This window comes from Bubalus bubalis, chromosome 13 (genome assembly GCF_019923935.1).
Source record: "Bubalus bubalis isolate 160015118507 breed Murrah chromosome 13, NDDB_SH_1, whole genome shotgun sequence".
NCBI classification, from domain to species: Eukaryota; Metazoa; Chordata; class Mammalia; order Artiodactyla; family Bovidae; genus Bubalus; species Bubalus bubalis.
Window position 1 is genome coordinate 11437751 of NC_059169.1, and position 13094 is coordinate 11450844.

The 13094-nt window shown below is 43.8% G+C and overlaps 1 protein-coding gene across 17 annotated transcripts in view; it reads left to right on the top strand.

The window, feature by feature from the left end:
- The window catches only part of DOCK9 (dedicator of cytokinesis 9), a 284352-nt gene extending 275517 nt beyond the window's left edge, over positions 1–8835 (top strand). For all 17 annotated transcript variants that reach the window (XM_044927109.2, XM_044927115.2, XM_044927118.2 and 14 more), the window contains 4 exons: positions 1863–2053; positions 5217–5317; positions 5451–5589; positions 7541–8835. In XM_044927109.2, coding sequence (XP_044783044.2) covers positions 1863–2053; positions 5217–5317; positions 5451–5589; positions 7541–7663 — 554 coding nt within the window. In that variant the 3' untranslated portion in view covers positions 7664–8835. The remainder of the gene's footprint in view (positions 1–1862; positions 2054–5216; positions 5318–5450; positions 5590–7540) is intronic.
- Positions 8836–13094: the final 4259 nt, after the last annotated feature.

The window sequence follows — 13094 nt, forward strand, 5'->3', positions numbered from 1 at the left end:
GCTGGGCCAGGGGGTGGTCCTGGATCATGTGCCTTGGTGGGCTCATGCACAGACCCTGAGTTTTCTCTATCATTTCACCTCTCCTGTGCCTCTTTTAGCCCCCTGTGACCATCATAAGAAGCAGTGACTCAGACCTTTTGCTGAGTGGAATCAGTGTAACATGGACATCTCACAAATACCTTTGGAGTTGTTTTTTTTTTCTCTCTGAAATAATGGTGCTACCACCCCATATCACCCAGAAGCACTGTGATAACACTAGTCAGTGTGTTTTGACATGGCGTGAGCCTCACGAGACGTGTGTCCTGACAAATGAGCACACAGTTTTCTCCTCACTGTAAAGCACGTCTGTCACGTCCGGGCACACCTGTGGTTGCAGGGCTGTTCCCATCTCCCTGGCTGATAAACAGCAGCATCTAGTTCTTGTCACAGGAGCCTTCAGTCCAAAGAGGACTTACCAATCCCAGTGTTGCCACTTAAAAACTGTGTGTCCGCAGGGAACACAGAAGAAATGGCAGACACGGACCCTCGGCCTTAGATTGATAAAGCATCTAAGGACAGGCCTGTAAAGGGTGTGACAAACAGGGCTGGATCAGGTTGAATGTCTTTCCCGCTCTGGACTTTTGGGTGGTCCTGAGGGAACTCTGGGAGCCAGCCTTTCTCATTTTGTGATCAGTCCTTTTTGAGTAATCCCTCCCCAACCACTTACTAAATAGTAAAGAATCTAAACATAACACTCCTATCTTATTTCCACTTGTTAAAAAGTAATACAAGCTTTAAGCATATAGCTACCTGCCTATTCATAAATACATATATGAAATAAGAATATTATATTTACATGTACAATATATAAGCAGTAGGGGAGAAATGTGAAACAGTATTGAATTAGAAACAACTATTTTTCTATTCTTTTTTTTTAATTGAAGGCTAATTACTTTACAATATTGTGGTGGTTTCTGCCATACATTGACATGAATCAGCCATGGTTATACATGTGTCCCCCATCCTGAACCCCCCTCCCACCTCCCTCCCCACCCCATCCCTCAGGGTCGTCCCAGCCCTGAGCACCCTGCCTCATGCATCGAACCTGGATTAGCAGTCTATTTCACATATGGTAATATACATGTTTCAGTGCTATTTTTTCTATTCTTTTTTAAACCAACTCTTTGGTGTTATGTTCAGGTGTCTTAAAAGAAATGAAAACAATATTGAGTGGCATCTTTTTGGTTAAAAAAATATGTGAGAAAAACTAAATATTTTTTAATGTTGTTCAATCACTCAAGTTTTAAAACATCTTTATTATTGCAACTCAAAGTTTGTGAATTTCCGGTTCATAAAATACTTTGCTTGGAAATACATTCTCACATGTTATTTTCATTGATTTCTCTGAGTTGTGCAAACTTAAGCATGTGATTCCAAGTTGTTCCATGGCTCAAGGATATTCCTATGGAACTCTTTTCTGGACTTAACTCTGTTATATGATATCTCAAGAATGTTTAGTTAGTCTTTTTTATATTTGCAAAGCTGTCTCATGCCTGCTAGCTCATTCAGCTCTCACAACTTCCAAGAAAGGTTTAGCACATTTATGGGCAAGAAAGTTGAGCAAGAGTGATCAAATGACTTCTTCAAAGGCAAACCTCTCTATTAAAGTTAACAAGAACCCGACCCTCTTGACTTTATGTGGTGCCTGTGGTTAAACGCACACCACAATAAAGGAAGGCTGGATTCTGGTTCCACGAAGTGCCAGCATGTGTCCTAGACACGCCTCAGGTTCCTTACCTACTGGGGCGTCGTGATGAGCTGTCCGTCGGGACGAATGTAGCGTTGCGAGCCATGGCCTAACTCTGTGCCGTGTTCCTCCGCAGCGATACACTGCTTCCCGTACGTGAAGAAGCGGATCCCGGTCATGTACCAGCACCACACGGACCTGAACCCCATCGAGGTGGCCATCGACGAGATGAGCAAGAAGGTGGCCGAGCTCCGGCAGCTGTGCTCCTCGGCCGAAGTGGACATGATCAAACTGCAGCTCAAGCTCCAGGGCAGCGTGAGCGTCCAGGTGAGTCGGACGCCGCGCCAGGCAATCCGCAGGGCAGCTCCTGTGGACCCGGGGAATTTCAGGTCGTTCACACCAGGTCCAGAGGCGATCCCCACCCCCTCCCTTCCGTATTTGTGCGGTTTCTCCCGATCCCAGACGGGCGGCAGCCCTTTGGCTACAAGAGCGTCATTGTCACCAAGCTGTCTGCGAGGGCTGGAGATAGGTACAGCCTGGCTTCTCAGAAATTTGGTTAATTCTGATTGCCTAATGGAAGCATCAAGACTTAAACAGGATGAAGTATGGAGAGCTATAGGTTTTCATATGAAACTATTGTTTTCTGGTTTCTATGAAAATTGTAACTGAAAAGGTACCTTAAGTTTCACTCTTCTAATGGTATCGTTTGATTAGTGAAATTCTTCATTTCAACATAGCCCAACTAATCAATAGTTCCTTTATTAGTAGCAGATTTTGTATCCTCTATAGAGATCTGTTTCAGAGATGTTCTTCTTTTCTTTGTTTATCTGAATTGATTTTTATGTGGTAAGAAATAGGGGTCAAGACCTTTTATTTTCCTTTAGCTGTTCAGGTGAAGTCATACTGGATCTAGGTGCTGACCTTTTTTTGTCCTTTTTATTGGAGTGTAGTTGATTTATAATGTGGTGTTGGTTTCTGCTGGAGAAGGCGATGGCACCCCACTCCAGTACTCTTGCCTGGAAAGTCCCATGGACGGAGGGGCCTGGTGGGCTACAGTCCATGGGGTCGTGAAGAGTAGGACAACTGAGTGACTTCACTTTCACTTTTCACTCTCATGCATTGGAGAAGGAAATGGCAACCCACTCCAGTGTTCTTGCCTGGAGACTCCCAGGGACGGGGGAGCCTGGTGGGCTGCCATCTCTGGGGTCGCACAGAGTCGGACACGACTGAAGTGACTCAGCAGCAGCAGTTGGTTTCTGCTGAACCGCAAAGTGAATCAGTTATATATATACATATATCCACTCTTTTTTAGATTCTTTTCCCATTAGGCCATTATAGAGTACTACGAGTAGAGTTTCCTGTGCTATAGAGTAGGTCCTTATTAATTATCTATTTTATACATAGTAGTGTGTATAGGTCAATCCCAATCTTCCAGTTTTTCCCACCCCCCCCCCACCCCACCCCCAGGTGCTGTTTACACAGGTATGTTCAGTTTGTAAAAATTCATCAAGCTAAACACTTATATGCACCTTTATGTTGGTATGGTACACTTCAATCATAGGGATGTTTTTCAGATATTGTGCTTACATGGTTTCCTAAGAAATTAATAAGTGTTGAGTTACTCCCTCCAGTGACCAGCATGCTTCTTGCTTTATTGATGTTTTTAAGTATGTATAAATAATTCTAGCCACCTGCATTATGTGTACATTCCTATATCCGCTTCTTTTCTCTTTCAAGAAGAATGTGTTTATGAAGGTTACATGTAGATTGTAATATACTGGTTTCATTTTCTGAAATCGGTTTTTGTCAACTTTTTTATCAGATCAATGCTAAGCTGTTACCTCACATTTTTCTAAATGTCATTCACCTCAAAAGTATTTACAGATGTTTTCAACCTCTTCTCTTACGGCCCAAAAGACTAATGTACCAAAATAAGGTATCAGGTGAAGATGGTAAATACTCCAACCACGTGAGTGATTGCATAACGGGCCAGAGGCCACGATTTTCTGCAGCTTAAAACAAAAACTGCTCAGTAACGTGGCCTGGGCCTGGAAACAGCCAGCCTCTGAAGAGGCCAGTGAGGAGGGAAAGGCGTGCCAGGGAAGGGTGGGGCTGGGCAGGATGCACTTTCCAAAGGGCACGTGCCCTGCCTTTTGATAGTGACCTTAGCGTTGGATAGATGCCTGATCACCTTTAAGAGCAAAGCATTCTGTGATGAAACGAGGTGAAGGTTATGCGTGTGCACCCTCCAGAGTAACAACAAAGCTGGAGTCCGGGGAGAGAAGCCTGATCCTTTTATCTGTGTGTCTTTAATTCTTCCACTGAGAGCCTCTCTGGGGTGGCTGTTGCATAGGACAGAGCCATCGGGTGGCTTCATGACTTTGTGCTCCACTCCAGGGTCTTGGCATGTTGACCTTATGAAGTGTCATGAGCTTCCTTCTCCACCTTCTTAAAACTGAAGATACACATCACTCTGGATATTCCTTCATTCGGGTCACTTTTAGGTTATTGACAAAGCTCCCCACATATATCCAGGGATCATACCCAGTCATCCCTGAGGGTTAGCTAGTTGTCCCTATGTCAGAGGGCCCCCCTCTAACCTCTGTGCCCCCCGTCTCCCCACCCCTGGTGTGAACTCTGTCAGTTCAGTTCCCCTGCCATTACTGCAAGTCCTACATGCCGTGGGCCAAGACCACCGCCCATGCCCTTCACCCACAGCCACAGCCACGCCCTCCCTGCTCACTTACCTCCAAGTCCTCCAGGACACACACCCCACCCCCACCCCAGAAAAGTCATGCAATGATCACGTGGCCCTTTCCCAAGTCCCAAGTGCCTGGAACTTTCCCCTTCCCATCCAGTGTGTCTAACCCTCTTTCTCTCCACATTCCCACATTTCCTGACTTACTCAGCCTCAGAGAACTCTGCTTGGTGAATTAGAGGAGACATGCAGGGCTCTGAGTCCCTCATCTTGTTGCCAAATTCCCCCGAATCTTCGGCCTCCCAGCCCCTGAGATGGTTAGTTCATTTAAGGATAGCAGATCGGCTTTGCAATTCCACAAGGGGAAGAGTTGGTTCTTTAAAACTGGCATATGTACTTTGTTTTTCAGTTTTCATTGAACTCACCAGATTGACCTCTTAGTTCAGTGTCATTTAGCACAAATACCAGCTGGAAGACTGGCTCTGATCTCAGGTGTCTTACTTGTTGGCTGTTCGACCTGAAACAGGTCCTTACATTTTCCAAGCATTAGTTCTTCCTACATAAGATGAACCATCATCACAAGTGCCCTGAGGATGGCTGAGATGACAGACATCAAATAGCTTATAGCAATATGAGCCTGATTCATGGTTTCTTCTTTGGGGTCCTAAGTTCATGGAGGGCAGAGGTCATAACTAACTCACTCAAGCAACATTTTTAGCAAATGCCAGCTGAAACTAACGATGATGGGCATTTTCTTCAAAACCTAATTTAAAATTTTTGTTCTTTATCCAGGTCAACGCCGGTCCACTAGCATATGCCCGAGCTTTCTTAGATGACACAAACACAAAAAGATACCCTGACAATAAAGTGAAGTTGCTTAAAGAAGTTTTCAGGTAACGCACACTGGAAATGTCTTTCTCTTGAAGTAGCGATCGTTTCTGTGCTCGTTCAGGAAAGAGATCCTGCCAGTGGGGCTCACCCTTTGTTCTGTTCATGCCTTGATTTCCCTCTCCCGCACTGTTTCAGGCAATTTGTGGAAGCTTGCGGTCAAGCCTTAGTGGTGAACGAAAGGCTCATCAAAGAGGACCAGATAGAGTATCAGGAAGAAATGAAGGCCAACTACAGGGAAATGACAAAAGAGCTTTCTGAAATCATGCACGAGCAGGTAGGTGCCACACTCGAGCGCTTCTCATGTGTAGACCCACCGCATCACGTGGGGGTCTCAGGTGCAACCTGCAATGGTCTGAATGCCCCAACATCCTCCCAGAATGTTGCTCTCTGAAGGATAGTGTAGCATGCTGCACTGCTGCTACTGTCTAACCACAGGGGCTTGGGGAACAGCTAACAACAAGCCTAACAACAAGCGTCATTGCCTAACCCCCCTCTCTATCACTCAATCCGTCAATAGCTCAGAAACAACTCACATTAAAAAAAAAAACAAAAAAAAACAGTACTATTCCTGGAACTCTTTATTCACCCAATCCTTTGGAAGAAGAGGGTTTGCCAGCCTGCTTTAAGAAATTCTCCGTTGCAGTAAATGTCTTTCACCATTAAAAAAAATAGGGTTGTGCAGAGTGTGACTCCTTACAGCTGACCTGGGTGCCCCAGTGCGTCAGTCCTCAAGGCTGCTGCTTTGTTCCTTGTCATTCTGGGCAGCTTTCCTGATTACACTGTGACCACCATCTTCCTGTATGAATTCCTTGCAGTGGGATTACATATGTGGGCTCAGCGGTCATCGACGGGGACAGCTGCCCAGGGACTAAATGGATGTCAAAGGCCGCTTCCTGTTGCTTTCTGAGGGGTCTGTTCTCCATCAACCACAGAGTTGATGGAGACTTCTTCTGTGTCAGTCTTTCTGATCAGTGTTGGCCCCGTAAGCGGCCCACGTGACTGCTTCTGTCTGTTGCCTACATTACTGGCTTTCATTCTTTAAAAAAAATGGAAGCCAGTGCCATTGTGTCAGTTAACCTGTGATGATTTAGTTAGGAGGCTTCTGTTGCAGAAAACTAACTTAAATGTCTAAGCTTTAACTTGCTTTTTTTCCTCCTCCATGCTCACACGTTCAGATGGGATGGTAATGTCATTTTCTACTTTTATTTCTCTGGATCTTAATAACTGGCTCACAGAAAGTTGCGACTGAGTTTGGACAACTGTAGACACCGACATAATGACAGTACATGTGCAAAAAGAAGGCAGCCCTCTTCTGGGCATTTAGAAAAGTACAAAAAAAAAATAGAAATGACTAAAGAAATAAATATGTGAATAATTGAGCAGAAAGAGAGGGTTTTGTGGGAAAAGTGTCTGGAGAAAGCTCAGGGTCTTTTGTGTGGGGCCTCCAGGTAGGATGCAGAGCTTCATCAGTGGCTGTCAGCACTTGGCTCTAGACAAGATGAAAGGAGGGGGAAAGAAATTCAGAGCTGAGAATATTAAACTCCCAGACTGTGTGGACATAATGCCGTGCTGGCTCTTAACTGCACCTTGAATTTTCCATTATCCCAACAACTGTGAAGATTAAACTTTGAACCCTTAAGCAAAAAGGGTCTTGGCCTGGAGTCTTGGATTTTCCAGGGGAGCCTCTGAGTGTGTATGTTCCTCTCAGTGTCCACCCAGCACTAGGTCAAGTCTTGTGCTTAGAATTCTTCCCTGTGTTATTGAGTGTGAAAGAGACTTGTTGAGAGTCAGCGAGGCGGCCACTCTCTCTCTCCCAGCATGGAAATCTGTAAGATCTTGAGAAAAGGAGCTGGTGGAGAACACCGATGCTCCAGATTCATTCTTTAAAAAAAAGACTTTTCCAAGGGCCGGGACCAGGTCGTGTCCCCACCAGGTACATGCAGGATAGACTTCAAGGTGCTTTATGACCTGGTGAGCGTAGAAGGCTCTCTACTCACTAACCTGTAGAGGAAACGAAACACGCTGTCCTTGACTTGCTCTTTAATACCCTGATCCGATAAACCCTGATACACAGTGGGAGGTGCGCTGACCCGCTCCCTCAGCCCTGCACTGAGGCTGAGCTCCCTGGGGGCGTCACGGTCACGCAGTGGCCGCCGGGTGATGAGTTGTGAGAAGTGTCGCTGGGCGCGTTGCGCATGGGTAACGCTGTGTCTCTGTGCCTCGAGATCTGCCCCCTGGAGGAGAAGACGAGCGTTCTGCCAAACTCCCTGCACATCTTCAACGCCATCAGCGGGACGCCCACCAGCACGCTGGTGCACGGCATGACCAGCTCGTCCTCTGTGGTGTGACCCCCGCCGCCTGGTCTGCGGGTGGGGACTTGCTCTGTCATTTGCAAACTCAGGACGATGACTCCAAAGCTAATCCCTGGGCACGTGCCCGACGCGGGGAGACCGAGCACAAGGAGGAGCCAAGGGCATGGAAGAGTTACGGGAAATAAAGAACCGGGTAATTTCGTAGCACGTTTCCTGGAGGAGTCCTCCTCAAGAGAGCACTCGTTATTTTTTTTTTAAACCTCTCTGGCAATATTCAACGTTTTCATTGTGTCTTAACAGAGGTGTGTGGTGGACACTCTTCTGCTGGAGTTAAATGTTATTCTTCCTTACAGAAGTAGTATTAAAAATAAACGGCCTGGAGAAAACACATGTTTTGGAATGCACATAGCACTGAAGTCGAGGCTGGAGGGTAACCCTTGGCCTCTAGGCTAAGCTGGAAAATCTTGAAAATATTTTTTTTTTCCTGTGGCACATTCAGATTGAAAACAAGAACTATTTTTGTGACTAGTTTTTGATGACCTGAGGAAACTGACCGTTGTAGTTTTTGTACCAGTGAACCAGGAAAGCTAGTGCTTTTGTACTCATTTCCTTGCATTTAAGAAATAGGAAAGCTTAAGAAACTATGGGAGCTTAAAACTAGTCAAGCAGTTTAGAACCAAAGGCCTGTATTAATAAACACAGCTATGCTAAACGTTTAAAGGAGTACAGTATACTGTTATGTACATAGAGTTTGTTAATACAGTCTTGGCATTGTGTACATACACGTATGACATTTCTACGTTTTTAATACGTCAGCTTCTGCATAAAGTTTAATTGTGACAGATTTGTGCTGTTCTTAGTATATGCAACACACTTGACTCTGCTGTTTTATTCTTGTACATAAAAGCAGTGCAGTATGGAGGTGTATACAGTCTTTGCTATGTTAGGTTTATAAACCATTTTAAAAATTTCATCCTTTTGCCAAAGTGGTGGAGTATGTCATTGATAAACCATAAATCTTGTGGTGAATAGTGGTGTAATGTAAAGCCTTCACCATGTTATATTTTCTTTTCAGACATTAATTGAGTAATTTTATATTTGGGAAAAATAAAGGTTTTTAATTTTATTTAACTAGAATCTCTGCCCTGCTGTAATTAAACATTCTGTACCACATCTGTATTAAAAACAACATTGCTGATTTTCCTGTAGCAAGTATTGGGTATTTATTGTCGGACAGCCTTAAGAGAGGGCAGGATATTGAAATATTTGGGGGTGAAATAACGTGGTATATGAAATTTGCTTAAAAATGCTTGAAGGGGAAAAAAGAGGGTAGGGATTTGAAACAAGCTTGACAAATGTTGGCTGGTAATCGTGGAAGCTGAGGTTGGGTGCCTGGGGACCGTTGTACTCTGCCTTTGTCTAAGTTTCCACGGTATAGATTTCAAGAGGCGGACTGGGGGTCCGGATCTCCCAGACGACTTGGATCAGCCCTTTGTCACCCTGCAGTCTGGCTCTGAATTCTACTGGTTGTTCCCAAGGATGCGTAGACACGTTAATCCCTCTGTCTGTTCCCCTTCCACTCCTTCATCACCTCCCTGGTTGACTCCTCTGGGACAGGTGGTCGTTTATCCCAGCAGGGTATCCTGGCCAGGTGAGCTCACCTTCTTGGGCCCCTACAGCGTCACCAACGCTGGACCCGAGTCAAGTGACGGCTCGGACCACAGGTGCTGGTCTTGCCTGTGACACGCCCAGAGCCCTAACCATGATCCACTCAGCCCCAGAGAGTTCCAGCAACAGAAGGACAAGGAGTCTTTCCACAAGAAATAAAATAGCCGCTTTTCCTACTTGGGGGCTTTTGGAAGCTGTCTTTTTTCATAACCGGTGGAGGAAAGAAAGCGTGACACTGTGTACCTCTTGAGCACACAGAAGCCAAGGATCTTCTGGTGCCTTTGGAATGTTCTCTGTCAGTGGGCAGGGCTGTATTTTACAGATGGAGACAAGGTTATGAAGAAGAGATGTGAGGCATTATGACAGCCTACCAGTCTGCAGCCCATTCACTAGCGGATCTGGACTTAGGGCTTGAGAACATTCTCTACGTTTGCCCAGAGTCACTGACATCCCTGCCCGATGTAATAAACCTTAACTCTAACACCATCAGGGAAGAGGTCTACAAGTCTGTCTCCTGTTGCTGGGCTGGATTTCCTCAACATAAATGCCTCATTTAGAAGCCATAAAGTTCAAGTCATCATGCAGTAAGATAAATATATGTCTAGAAAGAGCTATCTTGCTATCTCATGGTTAAACTTGGAAAATAGTTTGTACAGATTTCATGTCAGATAAGATTCAGCTTGGAAGGTGACCAACCCTTGTTAATTACAACAGCAGAGAAAGGAGCTATCTCTAAGTTGAAGACATCTACTGTGGAGGCTGTACCAAAACACATTCACATATGTTAAAAACCTTATTTAGTTTATGTATAAAATTTTAATTTTGGTATAATGTAACCCATTAAGGAGAAGGCAATGGCACCCCACTCCAGTACTCTTGCCTGGCAAATCCTATGGATAGAAGAGCTTGGAAGGCTGCAGTCCATGGGGTCGCTGAGGGTCGGACACGACTGAGCGACTTCACTTTCACTTTTCACTTCCATGCATTGGAGAAGGAAATGGCAACCCACTCCAGTGTTCTTGCCTGGAGAATCCCAGGGATGGGGGAGTCTGGTGGCTGCTGTCTATGGGGTCACACAGAGTTGGACACGACTGAAGTGACTTAGCAGCAGCAACCCATTAAAGTATCCATTTATTGGGGAAAATTGTGGGGGTTTTTTATATTAAGAAATCTTTATTGCTATTTTTCAGTAAATTCTTAAATGCTTTCCATAGATCTTATTTATTCTTTTTAGAGGGTGGGGAGGTGCTGTGCTGGGTCCTCATTCTTTGCGTCGGTTTTCTTCAGTTGCAGCAAGCAGGGGCTACTCTTCACTGTGGTATTCAGGCTTCTCGTTTTGGTGGTTTCTCTCGTTGAGGGGCACAGGCTCCAGGCACACAGACGTCAGTAGTTGCAACACGCAAGCTCAATAGTTGTGGTGCATGGGCTTACTTGTCCTCAGGCATGTGGAATCTTCATGGACCAGGGATCAAACCTGTGTTCCCTGCATTGGCAGGTGGATTCTTACCCACTGTGCCACCAGGGAGGTCCTGTTCTTTTTTTTTTTTTAGGTAAAATATACATAACATGAAATTTGCCCTTTTAACCATTTTTTAAGTATACATTTCAGTGGCATTAAGTACATTCTCATTGTTCAGCCATCACCACCCTTTATCCACAGAGCTTTTCCATCTTCCCAAATAGAAACTCTGTACTCATTAAACAAGAACTCCCTGTTCCCCCTCAGGGAAAACTGTTTGAAGTAACTTTGGAATTAAAACACTGTTTAGTACCCTATCAGGGATATTTTGTCACCTGGGAACTAACTAACACTAGGTAGCACACATAAATAAAGCCAGGCCCTTGCATGGAGAAAGCTGTAGAGAGAAGGGATGCAAAATTAAAAGGTGACTTGTGTAATAATTATCAGGGTTTACATAACCATATGACAGAGTCACTCGGTGTAGAAACTCCATTCAAAAAAACATTTGATTTCCAGCAACACGATTGTTTGCATAAATTATTGTACATCCACACAGTGGAGTACTGTGTAGCTAAAAAAAGGAGTAATATCTTTGTTCACTGCTATAGAGTGATCTTCAAGATACCCTAAGTGAAGAACATAAGATAGAGAAAAGCAAATAGTGCGCTATCCATTATTTAAGAAAGGAGCGATAAGTAAGCAGAGATGATTGTTTTTCTTTAGATGAAAGGGAAAGTAAAAAAAAAAAGTTGTTGCCTCTATGGGAGAAGGAGAATGATATATAGGGGACAGAATTAGAAGATTAACCTGTCCAAATATAATTTGCTTTATAGATTTGGCTTTAGAATCATTAGAATATATCATCATTAAAATAAAATTTTAATTCTAAGAATTGAAAATAAAATGAAATAAAGGGACATAACCATATATGTATCAAGTTGGCAACACAGATACTTAAGACCTATTTCAAATGACTTTAAAATACAGGAAATTTCACCATCCATCCCCAGTGAGATATGCCCTCAGGAGAAAAAGTAGTAGCAACAAATCAATAAATGATTGGTTAATAAAAAATTTCAGTAATTGTTTTGTTCCGTGGAAGCAGTGTTTTGTTTTTGACTGTATGTCATCTGTTTGTTTGTCGTTTATTTTTGACTGTACTGTCATTCTGAGACAGTTGTGTGTTTATTGCTGGAGAGAGTGAATGAGTGTGTGGATATCATTGGGAACCACGTTTTTGGCATGGGAGAAAGAAAAGGTTGCCTCTGTAAGCCAAAACAGGTTAAATTAAAACCCTTCAGTTCTGAATTTCATATGGAAGTATGAATTTTTGTTCATCAGATATTTATCTTAAATATACACTTATTTCCTAGCTTGAAAAGACCTAAAAACAATGACCAAGCGGATAAATAATGAGCAACCCTACGTGCCCAAACTGTGGTCTCTAAATAGCTTTCTTACCAAAAGGATCCAGGCTTGCTAGAGAATGGCTGACTCCAGTTGTAGGGCAGAAAATGTCCAAGGCGAGTCTGAGCATCTTGTCCTACCTGACTCCAGAGGACTGGCTGAGACACCACAGACCCCGTCAGAAGTATTTTTAAAAGCACTTTTTAGGTAGGCAAGGGGTGAACATAAACAAGAAAATAATAGCAGTGGATTAAAATGGTAAAATTTGGTCTATTCATTCCTGATAATACTAGAAAAATAAAGAAAACTGGGAACAATCAAAGGAGTTAGTATAACTAAGAAAGACCAAGAGGTGACACGTGCCTCCGAGGTATACACCACGCTCTGTGACGGAGTCCTGCCAAGAATTCTAACCTGATGTCAGTTTGGTAAAGCAACTATCCTTCAGTTCGGTTCAGTCGCTCAGTCTGACTCTGTGACCCCATGGGCTGCAGCACACCAGGCTTTCCTGTCCATCACCAACTCCTGGAGCTTGTTCAAACTCATGTCCATCAAGTCGGTGATGCCATCCAACCATCTCATTAAATGAAAAATAAATCTTTTAATTAAAATTAAATCCTTCAATTAAAAATAAACTTAAAAAATAAGATGCCATTTTCAATGGGAAAAAAAAAAAAACAAACCCTAGCCTGAATCTGATCAAGTCTGTAATAGAGAGCACAGAGGAACATGCCAAACGGCAGCACAGGGAATGGAACCAGCAAATCCAACCTATGGGAAAGCTCCACACATCAAATAGCCTGGTGTCCTGAGTAACTGACAAGAGTGAAAGAGATGGCGAAGGCACTTACATGTTGAAAGAGATTCAGGGTTCTTTTGATACGGTGTATCCACCATATAAAGTAAATAAACTTTTCCCTACCCCTTACA